The sequence below is a fragment of the Eretmochelys imbricata genome, chromosome 3 (genome assembly GCF_965152235.1).
Source record: "Eretmochelys imbricata isolate rEreImb1 chromosome 3, rEreImb1.hap1, whole genome shotgun sequence".
Taxonomy (NCBI): domain Eukaryota; kingdom Metazoa; phylum Chordata; order Testudines; family Cheloniidae; genus Eretmochelys; species Eretmochelys imbricata.
In genome coordinates, this window is record NC_135574.1 from 4,715,904 (window position 1) to 4,735,964 (window position 20,061).

General features: G+C 49.7%; 1 protein-coding gene across 1 annotated transcript in view; it reads right to left on the reverse strand.

Annotated features, from left to right (window-relative positions):
- Window positions 1-20,061, reverse strand: part of SCARA5 (scavenger receptor class A member 5) — a 136,300-nt gene that overhangs the window by 14,635 nt on the left and 101,604 nt on the right. The window contains exon 7 of the mRNA XM_077811450.1: window positions 11,352-11,399. Within this exon, the coding sequence (XP_077667576.1) occupies window positions 11,352-11,399 (48 nt within the window). The remainder of the gene's footprint in view (window positions 1-11,351; window positions 11,400-20,061) is intronic.

Below are 20,061 nucleotides of genomic sequence, written 5' to 3' on the forward strand. Positions count from 1 at the left end.
TCATATGCCCCTCCGTGCTTCAACCACCATTCCAGAGGACGTGCATCCATGCTGATGCCGGGTTCTGCTCGAGAATGATCCAAAGCAGTGCAGACCGACACATGTTCATTTTCATTATCTGAGTCAGATGCCACCAGCAGAAGGTTGATTTTCTTTTTTGGTGGTTTGGGTTCTGTAGTTTCTTCATCAGAGTGTTGCTCTTTTAAAACTTCTGAAAGCATGTTCCACACCTCGTCCCTCTAAGATTTTGGAAGGCACTTCAGATTCTTAAATTTTGAGTCGAGGGCTTTAGCTATCTTTAGAAATTTCACATTGGTATCTTCTTTGCATTTTGTCAAATTTGCAGTCAAAGTGTTCTTAAAATGAACAACGTGTGCTGGGTCATCATCCAAGACTGCTATAACATGGAATATATGGCAGAATGCGGGTAAAACAGAGCAGGAGACATACAATTCTCCCCTAAGGAGTTCAGTCACAAATTTAATTAATGCATTATTTTTTTAACAAGCGTCATCAGCACGGAAGCATGCTCATCAGCATGTCATCAGCATGTCCTCTGGAATGATGGCTGAAGCATGAAGAGGCATATTAATCTTTAGCATATCTGGCATGTAAATATCTTGCAACACCAGCCTCAAAAGTGCCATGCGAACGCCTGTGAGAACTTTACACTTTGCATTCTGGGTTGTGACTGAAATCAATATACTTGAAAATGTAGAAAAACACTCCAAAATATTGAATACATTTCAATTGGTATTCTATTGTTTAACAGTGCAATTAATTTTTTGAGTTAATCATGTGAGTTAACTGCGATTAATCAACAGCCCTACTTTAAATCCCTTTACTGAAGACAGTCACAAAGCGACCATGAAAGGTTTCTGGCTAGGTTTGGTGCATACTCAGAGAAATGGATTTATGGAAGAGTATGTTTTCACTAGAGAATCCAAGAACCAGGGAGGGAAATGTTGAATGTTTTATAAGAGCTCTGCATACATTGACTGAAAACTGATTTTGGGAATGCAAAACATGAAAATATCAGAGACAGGCTGGCTATTGGGTTAGCAGATAGAAACTTTTCACAGCAGCTATAAGTGAAGAGAGATTTAATCCTAGCCAGAGCTATACAGACAGCAAAGCAGTCAGAATCAATTAGTCAAACAACAGCCAGGAGCAACTTGAAAAACTTGGAACTAGCTTAGAAGCTAGAAACAGATACTTGAGTGTTAAAAGTCCTTATTGTAAAACTCCTGAGGCAAGGAGAGAGAACTCCCAGGCTGAGAGGGACAAATTCCAGCTTTATGCCGAAGGAATGGAAAAAGTCATATTCCAATCAATGATGCATGTCCAGCCAGAGGCGCATGGTGTGATACATGCATGAAATATGGACATTCTGCAGCTGTTTGCTGCACCAAAGCAGTCAGGGAGTTGATCCTTTTACAGACACTCAAGACTAGAGCCATTGTTTCTGGGATCTATCACCTGTGATGACATAGAAGATCCTGCCTGGAGAGTGAAACTGAATAGTCATGGCAAGACTACTGACTTTAAAATTGATTCAGGAGCTGACATCACAGTTACCTGAGAATAGGCTTATAATCACCTTCAACCCCTCCCAGAGCTGGAGTCACCTGACACAGCTCTGACTAGCCCTGCAGGGATTCTGAACTGCAAGGGCCAGGTCATCACAGAAACAACTTACAAAGACAAAAGCTTTGCATTCAGGGTTAAAGGACCCTGTGATCAAAGAACGCAGATCAACAGCCTGCTCAGCCACAGCATGGCAGCCAGGATGGGCCTAGTGAGAAAGGCAGAAGAACTCAATGGAGTATTTGATGATCTTGGACTTTTGAGAGGAGGTGGAGTACAAATCAACTTCAGAGACAATGCTGCACTGTACAGCGTACAAACACCCTTACCAGAGAGACCTTGAAAAAGAGGAGTTGCAGATTTATGCGAATTCAGAGGACATCATTACCTGGTTGTAGTGGACTATTTTTCCAGGTATACAGAAATAATGTACTTGAACGATGTAATGTATCACAGTGTTACTGGGAAACTGAAGTGCACTTCTGTTCACTTCAGTATTCCAGGACAATTAGTGATGGACAATGGACCAGAAGTCACTGCAGCAGAATTTAAGTCATTCTGAATGAAATATGATTTTGATTACTAGCAGCCCACATTACCTACAAGCAAACAGAGAGACTGAGCTGTACAGACAGCCAAGAAAATCCTACAGCGGGAAGATCCATTCCCGTTCTTCTGAGTCACAGATCCACACCAATAGTGGCTACTGGATATAGTCCAGCACAATTCCTGATGGGAAGACAACTCAAAATTACTGTTCCAACTTTTGGAAAAGATTCTCTCTCCAAGTGGGCAGACATGAAAAGAGTTGCCAAATTGGATAAAAAGGCTACAAGAGCTAACGCACACTTTTACTACCTATGTCACTCAAAGAACTGCCAGGTCTAGAACTTGGTGACCGTGTTCATGCCAAACTGGTTGGAGAAAAAGGACGGACAATTCCAGCTGTCATAAAGAGAAAGAATTCAGCACCCGATCATGTGTAACTGAGACCAACAATGGAGAGTTCAGTAGAAACCCTCAACATCTACAGTTTTTTCCACAGAAAGAACAATCAACAGAGCAAACTCTTCCGATAGCAGATTCAGAACAAGAAGACGACTCAAAAATTCCAAATCAACCACGGCCAGTTGTTGTAACTAACGGACAGCCAGATGACCATGTTGTCACATGTTCGGGTTAGGCAATTAGCAAAACAGTACGATGCAGAGACACTTAAAGGAGCTTAAAGGACACTTGAAGGAGCCTCAAGGAGTCATCGAGTCCAGCCCCCTGTGCCGAGTCAGGACCAAGTAAACCTAGACCAACCCTGTTCTTAAAACCCTCCAGTGACAACCTCCCTTGGAAGCCTGTTCCAGAGCTTAACTCCCCTGAGAGTTAGAAAGTGTTTCCCAATATTGAACCTAACTCTCCCTTCCTGCTGACTAAGCCATTTATTTCTTGTCCTACCGTCAGTGGATGTGCAGAACAATCGATCTCTGTCTTCTTTGTGACAGACTTGATCTAATTTGAAGACTACCAGGTCCTCCTCCTTCAGTCTTCTTTTCTCAAGACTTAACATAGCAGTGAAGATGCAGCAACACGGGCTTGGTGTGGGCTGTACACGCACACCCGGGCCGCTGGGGGTGTACTTTCAGGGCCAGTCTGCGCTGGGTTTATTTTTAGTCACGCACGCTTGATTGAAGCTAGTATGGGTATAGAAGCCCATACTGCAATTGCCAAGAAGGCCAATGGCATTTTGGGATGTATAAGTAGGGGCATTGCCAGCAGATCGAAGGACGTGATAATTCCCCTTCTATTTGACATTGGTGAGGCCTCATCTGGAGTATTGTGTCCAGTTTTGGGCCCCACACTACAAGAAGGATGTGGAAAAACTGGAAATAGTCCAGTGGAGGGCAACAAAAATGACTAGGGGACTGGAGCACATGACTTATGAGGAGAGGCTGAGGGAACTGGGCTTATTTCATCTGCAGAAGAGAAGAGTGAGGGGGGATTTGATAGCAGCCTTCAACTACCTGAAGGGGGGTTCCAAAGAGGATGGAGCTCGGCGGGTCTCAGGGGTGGCAGATGACAGAACGAGGAGTAATGGTCTCAAGTTGCAGTGGGGGAGGTTTAGGTTGGATATTAGGAAAAGCTTTTTCACTAGGAGGGTGGTGAAGCACTGGAATGGGTTCCCTAAGGAGGTGGTGGAATCTCCTTCCTTAGAGGTTTTTAAGGTCAAGCTTGACAAAGCCCTGGCTGGGATAATTTAGTTGGGGTCAGTCCTGCTTTGAGCAGGGGGTTGGACTAGATGACCTCCTGAGGTCCCTTCCAACCCTGATATTCTATGATTCTACTGCCTGCAAAATGGTCTGGCCTTGTGTCTTTTGGAACAACTTCCCAGCGCATGGGGGATTATTTGTTCCTTCTGCACCATACCCAATAAACCCCTGAGATTTCCATTCCTTTCGCATATTTGTTTTTACTGCGTCAATTGCTTCCAACCCCCGCTCCCCTCCCATCCCAGAAAGAAAAACAAGAAAGGAAATGCGAAATAAACCCGAGTGGCTAAGAAAACAAGGGCCTGATTCTCTACAGATGCACCAAGATATCATCGCCTTCTGGATAATTGGGACCATCTGCTTGGTAAGGAAGTGGAACAGAATTGATGCCCTGGAACAGAAGAGTTCACTCCCACTAGAGGAAGGCTTTCTGCTGCAGAATGTCTCAAAGCCACCGTCGTTATCGTACGCAGGTCGGAGTTTGCTCTTTGATATGGAGGCTGCAGCGCCGCTCGCATGTGAGGAAGGGACACATGATAACAGGGTGAGCCTCTGGCGACAGAGAGGGTTTTTGGGTGTCAGCCCTTCCCACAGCAGCTTCGATTGCCTCTGACTGCAGTGCTCTCAAATGCTGCACATTAACCGGTGCGTTGGACGTAAGACACGGGAGGCGACCGTCCCGCCCTGCTAGGCACTGGTGAGGCCTCCGCCGGAGCTCCGTGTCCAGTTCTGGGCACCGCACTTTAAGATGTGGACGAGAGTCCAGAGGAGAAGAACAAAAACGATCAAAGGTTTAGAAAACCTGACCTCTGAGGAAAGGTTAAAACCACTGGGCCTGTTTAGTCTTGAGAAAAGCCAGCTCAGATGGTGGAGACATGATAACAGTCATTAAATACATAAAAAGGTGGTTACCGAAAGAGCGGTGATTGTTTGCACTCCATGTCCATCAAGGACAGGACGAGAGTGTTGGGAGATGTTAGGGTTAAGTGAAGACCTGGGGAGCTGCTGGTAGGCTGACATGGCATTAGGGAAGAAAGGCACAGACAGACAGCATTGCTTTGTTTAATAAATAAGTTGCCATATTTTTCCCTTCCCTGTTGTTGAGAATTGATAAGCCTTGCAGCTGCATAAGTAGTTGTCTAAAAAACAACAACCAACCCCTTTGTGTAAAGAGGTGTTATCTCCCCCTCCCTTCTTTCCCAGCTACACAAGCGAGCCCTGGGTCACAGCCCTTCCTCCCTCCCCTGAGAACCGCGGATTCAGGGAATTTGTAGCAACAAATGACTGCAAAGAAATGTATTTTCAAGGTAACAATGCCTGTATAACATGCGTACTGCTGTGAACAATAGATAGTGGTGGGTCTACTAATCGTATGGGTGTTTCTCTAACTTCGTAAGGGGTTTTGGGGTGTTGTAGTAAATGTAGGTTTCAGAGTAACAGCTGTGTTAGTCTGTATTCGCAAAAAGAAAAGGAGTACTTGTGGCACCTTAGAGACTAACCAATTTATTTGAGCATAAGCTTTCGTGAGTTACAGCTCACTTCAGTAAATGTAGGAATTTAAATACTAACTTAGATAAAGCTAGTGTGCTGTAACTAATCCAGTGCTTCCTCGACAATTGAGTCGAGGGGAACAAGTATCGCAATAAAGAAGCCCGTACTCAAATCCGCCTCTGGGTCAGCCTGCTCCTTAATTGCCTTAGTTTGCAGTATGAAAGCTTTAAGCTAGATATTAGGGAAAACTTTCTTATGAGAAGGGGTGTTAAGCTCTGGAACAGGTTACCAAGGGAGGTTATGGGATCTCCCTGGGAGGCTTGTAAGAACAGGTCAGACGAATACTTGCTAGGGATGGTCTAGGTTTACTTAGCCCTGCCTCAGCATGGGGACCTGGGCTAGATGACCTCTCAAGGTCCCTTCCAGCCCTAAGTTGCTAGGATTTTGTGTTGGTCAGCGCTCTGGTTAGCGCTGAGCAGGTTTGAGCCAGGCTAGCACTTGGATGGGAGGCTCAAGGTGTCAGGACCCTGGGCAAAGATAGGCAGGACTAGTGCCAGGAGCTTGGGATAGCCAAACTGAGCCAGTGGTCGGAGCCAGTGTCAAAGTCAGGAGTTAGGCCAAAAGTCTGACCCAGAGGCAGAGTCAGGCATTCGGCTGAGGGTCAATACCAGGTACCAGGGTCCATGATGGCATTCCAGGGATCAATCAGGAGCCAGAGCTGGGAGCACGGGGAAAAAAGAGCTGGAGATCCACATTCTTGCCTGGACACTTCCTGATATGCCCACCCCATGGTTTTACATAGGATCCAGGAGCCAATCAGGGATCGCTAGGACCACTGTCAGTCATAGCTATAGGATGCTGTGGTCCAGAGACCTAGGCCAGCTCCCTTCTCTGAGCTCCCCTCACTGTCTCTCTTCCCCAGGGAGCCTGGCTAGGGTTGGCAACTTTCTAACTGCACTCTTGCTGCCATGGTCCCTGCCCCTTCCCTGAGGACCCGCCCCCACTCACTCCATCCCCCCTCCCTTCGTCGCTCACTCTCCCGCACCCTCACTCGCTTTCTTCAGGCTGGGACAGGGGGTTGGGATGCGGGAAAGGGTGAGGGCTCCCGCAGGGGGTGCGGGCTCCAGATTGGGCCAGGGATGAGGGGTTGGAGGTGCAGGAGGGGGCTCCAGGCTGGGGCCGAGGGGCTCGGAGTGCGGGAGGGGACTCAGGGCTGGGGCAGGGAGTTGGGGTGTGGGAGCGGGTTGAGGTGTGGGCTCCGGGCGGGCGGCGCTTACCTCAGATGGCTCCTGGCTGGCAGCGTAGCTGGCTCCGCACGGTTCCTGGAAGCGACCAGCATGTCTCTCTGGCTCCTAGGCAGAGGGGCCAGGGGGCTCTGCGCGCTGCCCGTGCCCACAGGTGCCGCCCCCTCAGCTCCCATTGGCTGCATTTCCTGGCCAATGGGATCTGCAGAGCTGCCGCTTGGGGTGGGGCAGCGCACAGAGCCCCTGTGGCCGCCCCTGCACCTAGGAGCCAGACATGCCAGCTGCTTCCGAGAGCCGCGCAGAGCCGGGGAGCCTGCCTTAGCCCTGCTGCGCTGCCAACTGGAATTTTAATGGCACGGTCAGCTGTGCTCACTGGAGCCACCAGGGTCCCTTTTCGACCAGCGTTCTGGTGGAAAACCGGATGCCTGGCAGCCCTAAGCCGGGCAGGTCTCTTGGGGCTCACCCAGGGCTTGCCCCCGCGCCGAGGCCTGCTCTACCCTGGGGGTTCCTCCCAGCCTCAGCCGCTGTAGGGCTTCTCTAGGGAGAACTCCTTTTCTTCTCAGCAGCTCCCTCCTTCCCACTGGTGCGAGCAGCCTCCTCCCAGCTCAGCTGCTCCATTACTAATTAGCTCCAGAGGCCGCACCTGGAGCCCCGGATGGTTCCCAGGTGTGGCTCACCTGGTCATTTTTGGCCAGTTCAGCCCTGCTCCTCCCTGGCGGCGCCCCTCGCCATTGACCCCCTTCCCTCTATGCCTCAGGCTTTCTGCTCCCCATTGCTCGGCCACATCCTGAGGCCGCTTTATCCCGGCCCTGTAACCTCCTTTCATTGCCTGGCTCAGAGGCGCCAACTTACATTTTTCCAGGTGCGTGCTCCAATCCCGCTCCGCCCCGAGGCCACGCCCCAACTCCGCCCCTTCCCCGAGGCCCCGCCCTGCCACGCCCCTTCTGCCAAGGCCACGCCCCTGCTCTGCCCCTCCCTCCTGAGGCCCTGCCCTCGCTCCACCTCTTCCCGCCTCCGCTTTGCCCCTCCCCCCGCCCACCGCTCGCTACTTGCTGCGCTCCCCCCGAGTGCCTCCTGCCAGCCTCCAAACAGCCGATAGGCGGCCCCCGCTGAACAGCTGTGGCTGGTGGGTGCTGAGCACCCCCTATTTGTTTTTCCTGAGGGTGCTTCAGCCTCAGAGCACCCACAGAGTTAGTGCCTATGGCCTGGCTCCTTTGTTTTTGATGCACTAACTGCTTCCTGCCCGTTGAGCCTTCTGTCCTCCGGGCGGTCCTGCGGCCCCAGTCAGCCCCTATTTCCCAGCCTTTCACTCCTCCCGTCCCTGCAGAAGCATACGCAGGGCATGAGAGCGTGTCACTCCCTGGGCCCTGTTTACTCCTCCAGGATCTCTGCCCCATAGATAATGTCACGGCTTACCCTCCTGTCCCTCTCCCACGCCCGGAATAAAAACCGCTTCAGGGAACTGGTTACTCTCTGGGATTTCTCATTTCCCAGAAGAGGACTCTCTGGCTGGTCCCTCCTCCAGGCCAGCCTCTGCACGGCAGGGATTCTTGGAAAAGCCATTCAAAGGCATGAGGAGGCTATTTGAGAGTTCAGCCTGCTCCAGCTTGCAGGGGAGGGATCATGCATTCCTGGAAGTAGTGATTTCATGCTTCCAGAGAAGGCTTTATTCCCTGCCAGTGCCCCAGCTCACACTCTGTCCACTCAGAGGGCCCATTCATGCCAGGTCTGAGCACTTCCTGAGGAGTTAAAAAAAAAATAGAACAATTTCTCGCTCTGCTTCCCTTCCCAGCGGCAGGAAAAAGAACTCTGGTTGATGACAGAGGCGTCTGTCGTTCGTGTGTGTCTGCACAAAGCATGTACAGTGGGAAAACTACGTCAAAGGGATGAGTCTTACATTTCGTGGGTCGAGTTGTCTCTTGTGGCAGTGAGTTCCACAGTCTAGGTCCAGCCCCTGGGAAAGTTCTCGGCTGTTTCCTGGCTCTGATGGAGCACATCTGTCATGGGAGGCAGGTTCCACAGGTGGAAGAATCCAGAGTCTGTATCTGCATCCTGGTGTTTTTCAGGGGCTGGGTTTTGTGAGCCTGTCAAGCCCCTCCCGCCAGCTCCCCTTCCCTATCGCTTCCTCCATCCTCAGGGCCCTCTGGTTATGGCTGCAACCCTCTGGGTGAAAGAAGGCTGGATGCAGCCTCTCCTGGATTGGCCCCACCACCTGCTACTGATCTGGGGAAAGAAACAGAACCCCGCCTCCTCCCACATGCTATTACAACTTACTAATTGGTAGCCTACCAGGCCACTGGCTTCTGCCACTGCTGCATCCCAGCCTATGTTGAATACATCACAGCTAGCTAAGGCAAAGACCTAGCAGCTTTATGCAGTACATCCAGCTGGGCTGGAGAGCTGTGTACGTGTGGCTAAACACTCCCCATAACATCTGGTCCCAGCTCCCACTGGATATTCACGCAAAACCTGGGATGGCTCAGCTGGGATCTGTGGTTGTTCCAGAGTCCCAGCCCAAACTATAAAGGGGACCCATCCAGGACATGTCACCACCTGATTGCGTTAGTCTTAGGTCAGCCCCAAAGCCCCATCCCTATGCTACGCTGTCCTTGTGAAAGAACACCCTAGTACTAGTGCATGGAAGGGATGCCTGGTGTTCATTACTGCCGGAGCCTGAAGACAGGCTGCTCTGGAAGGGTTGTGCCCGGGAAGGAACAAGGTCACAACTCTAGCACTGTACAGCCAGTTTAGAGGCAACAAGCTTAATTTGCCAGTAAAAATAAATAAATGTGCGTGGCCAAATGAATTCACAGATTTGAACTTGATCCACTGACCCTGTTTATTTCCAGGGAAGAACCAGGAGGCAGAAAGCCAGACTCAGCTGCAGGTATCAACGTCCTGATCCTGATTAGCCTTGATGAAGCCAACCCTCTACTGCCAAGAGCCTTTGCTGCAGCAGAATCAGTCCTGACATGTTTTGTTTAACAGCGCTGGAAGATTTTGCTTTGGATATTCCAATAATCTTAATAGGAGATGCTGGGCAGTGGAATAAGGGCTATGCTGGAATTGCTGCACCATCGGTACACAAGTGTGTATGGTGATAAATATGTCTACCTCCCACCTCAGTCTCCAGGCATGCAGAATTCTTCTCCTCCATGTTGGAAGACTCAGCAGTACGTACCAGCACTCCGAATTAGGTCTTCCAAGGTGCATTACCGTGGCATTTGTCAGTACTGAATTTCAGCTGGCATGGAGCCTGGTCTCCATGTAAAAACTAGATCAACCTAGCTACATCACTCGGGACTGTGAAAAATGTCACGCTTGTGCAGTGTAGTTAGGGAGACAGTCCCCAGTGTAGACCCAGTGAGGTGTCCTACCTACCGCCTCTCGGAGAGATGGATTACCCATAGCAATGGAAAAGCCCCTTCCGTCGATGTAGGAAGCATCCACTCTCCGGCACCATGGCGGCACAGCTGTAGCTGGGTCGTTGTAGGGTAGACGTGGCCTCATAGTCTTGTAGACTCAATGAGTCTAACCCAGTTCATTGTGTGTCATCTGCAGATCTTGCCACTTTATCCTCCCCTTTTCCCAGATTACCAGTGAACAACACTGGTCCTCGTACAGAACCTTGTGGTAACCTCTGGCCATGATGACTATGGATCATTTGCTCCCACTTTTTGCTCTCCGTCTCAGTTTCTTCCTGATCCGTGGCAGTAGAATCATAGAATCATAGAAGATCAGGGTTGGAAGAGACCTCAGGAGGTCACCTAGTCCAACCCCCTGCTCAAAGCAGGACTGATCCCCAACTAAATCTTTGCCTCTCACCTCATGGCTACTTAGCTTCCTTAACAGCCCGAAGAGGCTTCGACTCCACAGTGGCAAAGGGCTACACCGCAGACTCCGCCCCTGGTACCACCAGAGGAGCTGCGTCAGTGGAGAATCACAGGTCCAGGTTGTTTTAGGGCTTGTCCACACGAACCATTAGACCGCAGCATGCTGGGGCGTGACTCAATCCAGCACGAGCCTGCTGCGGACTAAACTGTCCATGTGTGCCCTGCTGACACGTGTGAACCATTCGTTAATGTGATCTGAGCTCATCCTGCTTCAAAGTGCTCTGACAAACGGTTAACACTAGTTACAGGCTAGATTCACACCCCAGCTTGCCACAGCCTAATTGTTTACGTAGGCAAGCCCTTAGCGCACAGAAGGTTCAAGAGAACTGCTCTGAAGAATAACCTTTGCCTTAAAACCTCTCTGATCACGCAGCTTGATTTCACAGGCTAGCCAAGAGCCCTGGCACCATGAAGTTGTGTCTCAGCCACACCCAAGCCTGGGGAGCATTTCACAGGTGTAGACACAGTCTCCTCAGAGCGGAGGAGGCAGGGCTGGAGTGGACACTAAGCTGGAGGGATACTGAAGGAGAACACTGAAGAAGCCCAGCAGAGAGGGATAAACACAGGCCGCGTATAAATGTCAGTGTTACACACAGGGCAGCTCCAGACAGAGTGGCAGAATATTGTTAAGGAGGAGTCAATCATGTTATGACTAGAAGATCTACAGCTACAAGGGACACAAAGACATGCAAGTGGGACTCCCATCTAATTCTTCAGGGCACAGACTAGTCACTTACATGTTGGGGGAGAATAAAGAAGCAATTCCTCACCCCCTCTACCCATTGCAGTATCTACAATAGACCAACAGAAGGGCCTATAGAACCTCCTTGGGAGAAGCTCAACAGGGATTACCGCTCAGGATAGCAGCTGCTTACCTGTTTCGCCACCTCTGTCTCCCTTCTCTCCTTTCTGGCCTCGATCACCTGAGAAATGAGAGAAAGATCATATCAGGTGGTGATGGACTAAATGCATCACAGTGCAAGAAAGTGGATAAGCTTCAGATCTGCTAAAATATCTCTGGCTCAGGAACCAAACGGAGATAAAGCCAGAAAACTCTAGGGGAAGAGAACATTCAGGACATGTTAATTTCACGAGCCATTTCCTGTTTGGCAACCAGTGCTTTATTTCTTTCATTTCACACTCACATTTATATGGAGAAGAACAATATCTGAGGATACAAATGACAGCATAAGATATGAGGAGGTCCGAAACCTAATGCCAGCTGAGCTGAGGAAGAGACTTCTCCCTGGGAAACGGTATTACACAGTTAAATGTCAGAGCAGCATCTCTTCCTCTGGAGCACACAGTCTGAGCCACTCTTGAAACAGGGTCCTGGAGTAGAAATGCAGCCCCTGCACTGCCCAACAGTTCTGGGAGGGGAAATTTTGCCCTAGGACACTGAGGCAAACCCAGATTCTTACAAAATATGCTGCGGGCTTGTTAGGGCAAAACGTTGATAAAGGGTGAAATTCACCCTGATGCAGCCTGAGCCCTGGGCATCACTTGACTGTCACTAACCTCCCCTCGGAGTTTAAATCCCATCACTGGCAGACAGTGTTGTGCTAGTCGTTGGCAAGGGCGTGGGTTTTGCTCAAGGTCTGCCTGCAATCTTAGAATGATAGAATCATAGAATATCAGGGTTGGAAGGGACTCAGGAGGTATCTAGTCCAACCCCCTGCTCAAAGCAGGACCGATCCCCAATTAAATCATCCCAGCCAGGGCTTTGTCAAGCCTGACCTTAAAAACTTCTAAGGAAGGAGATTCCACCACCTCCCTAGGTAACGGATTCCAGTGTTTCACCACCCTCCTAGTGAAAAAGTTTTTCCTAATATCCAACCTAAATCTCCCCCACTGCAACTTGAGACCATTACTCCTTGTTCTGTCATCTGCTACCACTGAGAACAGTCTAGAGCTATCCTCTTTGGAACCCTCTTTCAGGTAGTTGAAAGCAGCTATCAAATCCCCCCTCATTCTTCTCTTCCGTAGACTAAACATAAACATAAACTAAAACTAAAACTAAAACTAAACATAAACTAAACTAAACATCCCCAGTTCCCTCAGCCTTTCCTCATAACTCATGTGTTCCAATCCCCTAATCATTTTTGTTGCCCTCCGCTGGACTCTCTCCAATTTCTACACATCCTTCTTGTAGTGTGGAGCCCAAAACTGGACACGGTACTCCAGATGAGGCCTCACCAGTGTCGAATAGAGGGGAACGATCACGCCCCTTGATCTGCTGGCAATGCCCCTACTTATACATCCCAAAATGCCATTGGCCTTCTTGGCAACAAGGGCACACTGTTGACTCATATCCAGCTTCTCGTCCACTGTAACCCCTAGGTCCTTTTCCGCAGAACTGCTGCCGAGCCATTCGGTCCCTAGTCTGTAGCGGTGCATTGGATTCTTCCTTCCTAAGTGCAGGACTCTTAGCAAGAATCTGTTGTCCCACTCAGAGGAACAGGGCTGGTGTACCACCACGTGATGGAGAATGTGGGGTTTGGATCCTAGCTGCAGATGTGGGATATGTATGCTGCAGATGTTCATTTTATCTGTGCGTACGCTCCCCTGCCGTACCCAGTAGTTAGGCGAGACAAGTTGGGAAGTGGGTGACGAGAGAGGTTAATCTGGGCAGTGGGGAACTTTATGGACATTTTTGGGATAGAAGGAACAAAAACCAAGATGAGATGAGCTGGGAAAATCTGAATTTTGCTGCTGACTCTGAAAGTGCTGGCAAGGATTTCAGTTCCTCCTTCCCACCCTGAACCAAGCTGATCTACTAAGCTGGGTTTCCAGACTGACTGACTGACTAAGAAATATCTGCCCTCCCCTGATCTAAGGGTCATGCTTACTGTTGGTTGGAAAATTGATTAGTCCAGCCAGAAAGCCCGGCCCACAGAGTGAGACAGGTACCCAGAAGTCACCTACAACAGGACAGGCCCAACCAAGAAAATAACAGAACACCACTGGCCATCACGTACAGCCCCCAGCTAAACCCTCTCCAGCGCATCATCAATGATCTACAACCTATCCTGAAGGACGACCCATCACTCTCACAGGCCTTGGGAGACAGGCCAGTCCTCGCTTACAGACAGCCCCCCAACCTGAAGCAAATATTCACCAGCAACTACACCCCACACAACAGAAACACTAACCCAGGAACCAATCCCTGTAGCAAACCTCGTTGCCTATTCTGTCCCCATATCTACTCTAGCGACACCATCAGAGGATCCAACCACACGAGCCACACCATCAGGGGCTCATTCACCTGCACATCTACTAATGTGATATACGCCATCATGTGCCAGCAATGCCCCTCTGCCATGTACATTGGCCAAACTGGACAGTCTCTATGTAAAAGAATAAATGGACATAAATCAGACATCAGGAATGGTAACATACAAAAGCCAGCAGGAGAACACTTCAGTCTCTCTAAACACTCAGTAACAGATTTAAAAGTAGCCATCCTTCAACACAAAAACTTCAAAAACAGACTCCAAAGAGAAACTGCAGAGCTACAATTCTACAATGTAGAAAGAATAGTAAATATGGCAGGCGACCAGCTTGTCTTAACAGTGAAATCCTTGCTGATCTTGAACACAAAAAAGAGGTTTACAAGAAGTGGAAGATTGGACAAATGACCAGGGATAAGTATATAAATATTGCTCAGGCATGTAGGAATGGAATCAGGAAGGCTAAATCACACCTGGAGTTGCAGCTAGCGAGGGATGTTAAGAGTAACAAGAAGGGTTTCTTCAGGTATGTTGGCAATAAGAAGAAAGCCAAGGAAAGTGTGGGCCCCTTACTAAATGAGGGAGGCAACCTAGTGACAGAGGATGTGAAAAAAGCTAATGTACTCAATGCTTTTTTTGCCTCTGTCTTCACGAACAAGGTCAGCTCCCAGACTACCGCACTGGGCAGCACAGCATGGGGAGGAGGTGACCAGCCCTCTGTGAAGGAAGAAGTGGTTCAGGACTATTTAAAAAAACTGGACGTACACAAGTCCATGGGGCCGGATGCGCTGCATCCGAGAGTGCTAAAGGAATTGGCGGATGTGATTGCAGAGCCATTGGCCATTATCTTTGAAAACTCATGGCGATCAGGGGAAGTCCCAGAAGATTGGAAAAAGGCTAATGTAGTGCCCATCTTTAAAAAAGGGAAGAAGGATGATCCTGGGAACTACAGGCCAGTCAGCCTCACCTCAGTCCCCGGAAAAATCATGGAGCATGTCCTCAAGGAATCAATTCTGAAGCACTTAGACGACAGGAAAGTGATCAGGAAGAGTCAGCATGGATTCACCAAGGGAAAGTCATGCCTGACTAATCTAATTGCCTTCTATGATGAGATAACTGGTTCTGTGGATGAAGGGAAAGCAGTGGACGTGTTATTCCTCGACTTTAGCAAAGCTTTTGACATGGTCTCCCACAGTATTTTTGTCAGCAAGTTAAGGAAGTATGGGCTGGATGGATGCACTACAAGGTGGGTAGAACGTTGGCTAGATTGTCGGGCTCAACGGGTAGTGATCAATGGCTCCATGTCTAGTTGGCAGCCGGTATCTAGCGGAGTGCCCCAAGGGTTGGTCCTGGGGCCGGTTTTGTTCAATATCTTCATTAATGATCTGGAGGATGGTGTGGATTGCACCCTCAGCAAGTTTGCGGATGACACTAAACTGGGAGGAGTGGTAGATACACTGGAGGGTAGGGATAGGATACAGAGGGACCTAGACAAATTGGAGGATTGGGCCAGAAGAAATCTGATGAGGTTCAACAAGGACAAGTGCAGAGTCCTGCACTTAGGATGGAAGAATCCAATGCACCGCTACAGACTAGGGACCGAATGGCTAGGCAGCAGTTCTGCAGAGAAGGACCTAGGGGTGACAGTGGACGAGAAGCTGGATATGAGTCAACAGTGTGCCCTTGTTGCCAAGAAGGCTAATGGCATTTTGGGGTGTATAAGTAGGGGCATTGCCAGCAGATCAAGGGATGTGATCGTTCCCCTCTATTCGACATTGGTGAGGCCTCATCCGTGTCCAGTTTTGGGCCCCACATTACAAGAAGGATGTGGAAAAATTGGAAAGAGTCCAGCGGAGGGCAACAAAAATGATTAGGGGACTGGAACACATGAGTTATGAGGAGAGGCTGAGGGAACTGGGATTGTTTAGTCTACGGAAGAGAAGAATGAGGGGGGATTTGATAGCTGCTTTTAACTACCTGAAAGGTGGATCCAAAGAGGATGGATTTAGACTATTCTCAGTGATAGCAGATGACAGGACAGGAGTAATGGTCTCAAGTTGCAGTGCAGGAGGTTTAGGTTGGATATTAGGAAAAATTTTTTCACTAGGAGGGTGGTGAAACACTGGAATGCGTTACCTAGGGAGGTGGTGGAATCCCCTTCCTTAGAAGTTTTTAAGATCAGGCTTGACAAAGCCCTGGCTGGGATGATTTAGTTGGGATTGGTCCTGCTCTGGGCAGGGGGTTGGACTAGATGGCCTCCAGAGGTCCCTTCCAACTCTGTTATTCTATGATTCTATGATTCTATGAATTCATTTGCAAATTTAACACCATTAATTTGGGCTTGAATAGGGACTGGGAGTGGCTGGGTCACTCCAAAAGCAACTTTCCCTCTCTTGGTATTGACACCTCCTCCTCAATTAGTGGGAGTGGACCACGTCCACCCTAATTGAATTGGCCCTGTCATCACTGGTTCTCTACTGGTGAGGTAAATCCCTTCTCTTCATGTGCCAGTATATTTATGCCTGTATTTGTAATTTGCACTCCATGCATCTGACAAAGTGGGTTTTTTACCCACAAAACCTTATGCCCAAATAAATCGGTTAGTCTTTAAGGTGCCACCAGACTCCTCGTTGTTTTTGACAGAAGAGAGAGTGAGCATAAGGTATCTGAACTACAACTCCCATGAGGTGCAGCAGCATGATTTTGAATTGAAATTTTCCGGTTTTGGCCAAAAACATTTCAGGTTTTGGGGCATTTGCCTTTTTGACCAAATATCGAGATGTTCCATGGAGATCAGGCACTTCTCACAAAAAACGTGGGTTAGTCAAACCCCATTTTCCTGTAAAAAAACAAAAGAAGGTGTTTTGGTGGAAAATTTTTGACCAGCCCCAGTCATGATCCTGGTGAATTAAGGCCTCTACTCTGTAACCAGGCTGGCTTTAAACATGGTGCTGTGTCCTGACACAACCTGGTTGAGATATGGTTAGTAACCGTGATAATGAACAGTGTGTCATCTCTGCTGTGATTTGGATTGCATGTGGCAGCCCTCCAGCAATCATGTCCTCACACTGCTGTTTTGCTGAACTGTGCTTGTGTGAATGGCCTGGCTCTTTTTTCTTCCCTCTATGCATTAGGACATCCCTCTCTAGGCATGTCCCCCAGACCCCTCCTGAGGCAGTATGGGATAGCTGCCCAGAGTTTTCCCAGCATGCTCTGAAACAAACATGGTTAGAAGGCGTGGTGAAGGAATGATGCCAGGTGCACACAACCGATGTGCGGTGTCGTAATCGGGTCAGACAAGAGTGTCACAGCACTGGTTACATAAACACAGCTGTTACTAATGGTGTGCATAGCATCCCGCTGAAGCATCTGGTGTTGGCTACTATCAGAGGCATGAGAGAGGCCTAGATGGAGCATGGTGGTGGTACCCATCTTCCTATACATTCCCATCCGTTCTACGTACTGCGCTCAAACCTACCAGCTATGCTGCATCATACGCAATGTATGGCCATTCCAGAACTGGCATGGAACATGGGCTGCTCCTTCATTGGCTGCTGCTGTTGCCTATGGACTGCGTCCTGAGTGGAACTTGCAGGACAAAACCCTGGCATATCCGAGATGCATTTAAAATGCACTCGTTTATTGCTCTAGGTTCATGCACATGATACCCAGAGACTGGATCGCAGTCCCCTATTAAAACCCTTTGCTTCTCCTCCCTCCCGCACCTGTTGGCAGGTCACCGGAAGGGAAGCAACAAGAGGAACGAAAGGGCACCACCCTGATTGCTGGTCCTCTCCGCGAATCATCCGCAAGCTGCCCCCGGGCCCGAGCCCTTCAACGAGCAATATCCAGGCCCGGCTTTGACACGTCCTTCTATTTGGTCTCTGCGTGGTAACAACACACACGAGTTGCAAAGAAAAAAAAAATCCAGGAAATTCTTGCCCTTTAGCTTGGAGGCTCTGGGAAGACGATTGCTCCCAGGGCCTGCCTCAGCTGTGTCCAATGGAAGAAACCTGCCTGGAGCCCGCTCTGCTGATGAAAAGCAGATGAGTGCAGAACAGAGAACAGCAGGACGAAGGACGCGGCCGAGATGGAGCAGCTGGAGAGGGGACCATGAAAGAGATCTATGTCCAGTGTCCCATGGATGCAGCGGCTGGTGCTCCTGTTCCACACCACACTAGGAGACGAGGTAGGAAGTGGCCGGGGGGCTGACCATTGGGCTGGGTGCTGTCAGCATGTTGCAGTCAGATCCCTGCTGACCCAGTGGCAGAACCATCCGCCACTGTTAGGGCCCTGGGCTGGGACTCAGTGGAGTAGGGTGGGCCTGGGTCCTCCTATCCCTGCTGCCATCCCCACCCCGGCGGTGGCAGCCTCCGCATCCTAGGCCAAGAGGCCTGCGTTCATTTGCCATCTATCTGAGCCAAAACGCCAGGCGATAGACTGTCTACTGCTCTGCCCCACATAAAGGGTCAGGGAGCCCCTGATCCTTAGACTACTTGGAGCTCCGCCTTGCTTGGGGGCTGAGCTTCCTAGACGGTTTGTAGATTTGTCCTACCAGAAGGCTCAGCACGTCCATACTGACTCTGGCTAGTACACCACACAGCCCTGAGGGAAAGGCAGCCATATTGACTTTGGCCCCGAGGCCGCACGACCCCGAGGCTAAGGGTGATTGAATGGACTTAACTGCGGGGCTGTAACGACCCCGACCCCATCCCAAAACAGGGACAGGGCACACTTGCCTCGTGACATGCTGGGACTGTGTGTGCTGGGGGTGTTCCCACACCCCTTGGCTTGAAGTAGTAACAACAAACACCAGATACATGGTTTCCATCATCAGCACTCCCACTATGAAAATTGCTCCAGCAGCCCTGCATGAAAGGTGGTAGGATGTGTTCTGGGGATTCACCCCAGGGTCCAGAGAGGGGTGGCAGGGCTGGAATTTGGGGGAGACGCATAGTGTTGCCTCGCTGCTGAGTGGTAGCAGATGTCGGGGCCTTGCAGGCTGGCCTCCCACTGCAGCAGACATCAGTGACGTGGAGTTTGGGCATATTGCTTGTGCAGCTTGTTTCTTTACACCGCACCAGTCCTGGAACAGAGGTGGTCACAAATGACATGTAGACAAGCCCCTCTTCCAGGACTCTCAGCCCACATCAGTGCCCTGTTCCCAGCGAGCAACTCTGCTCTAAGAATTGATCCTAGTGTGAGAGATTAAGGCAGGGCACCAATGCTGCCCAGTGTGTCTAACTTGCTGCTGGTTGCAAACCGCAACACTTCTCTTCATAGACGTGCACTACAATGCTAACGATAACACCGCATTTCTTCAAAGACCGACCATAACATGCACGCCAAGAACAGCAGCGTGCCAGACTCTGTGTAACAGTGCCACTTGCTGGCTCCTGCCAGACCAATGTCACATTTCTGTTTTCTGAAATTGCAAAGTCAAAAAATCAGAACTAGCTCTAGTAACAGCTGCCAAACTCCTGCATTGGTTCAGGTTCCCATCCAATTCCTCCATGTGGTACTTCCCATATAGACAAACTGACCTCTGTGCAGGCTTTGGATAGGGTGAGGGTGTTTTTTTCATGAGACCTTAAAACCAAGGTCTGATCTATTCTACCAGTGGTGCTACTAATGAGAAGGGATTTGTCCCAGTGACCACAGCGAAAATCTCCCCTCCCCAATGCCACAATGCAGTGTGGAGAGTCCTGGCTGGGTGCAGCACTCCACCCCAGACGTGGCTGCATTTCAGCAGTGACATGACTATGCTCACTATACACAGACAAAAAGCACTGTGTCAATGAAAGGTTACTAGTACAGAAAACCAGCCCTTCACCGAAAGCATGGAACTGGGCTATTGCCTCACCAGGTGTCTGCTTCCTCTAAGTTACAGCCATGACTATCAATCACAGAAATTCAGCAATTACCGCCAGCGTATTTGGCCATTTATTGGAGATGGGCCTGGACCAGTCCCCCAGATCTGAACACCCCTGAACTTGGGGAGTTTTGAAACCCAGGTTTGGAAGCTGAGGCCTAGCCCATCTCCCCCTGAGCCTGAACCACTCGGAGGGGCCATTTGTAGACGACAGTCTGAAAAAGGGCAAGTGGGAAGGGATCCCATGTGCGAGAACATGGGCGGTAACACCGGGTGGTTCCCTCATGGATACAGCAGGGAGGAAAATTCTAAAAGTTTAAACCCTAGAGGGCGGGGTATTCTCGGTCACGCATCCTCCATCCCCTCCTGCGCATGGATCAGTGATCCCTCCAGGGGACTAGCTTACACATTCGATGGTAGAGAAAGTCTGTCGTTTCTAACCCGCTGAGGGAAGCACATCAAAGACGGCAACATTCACCGAAA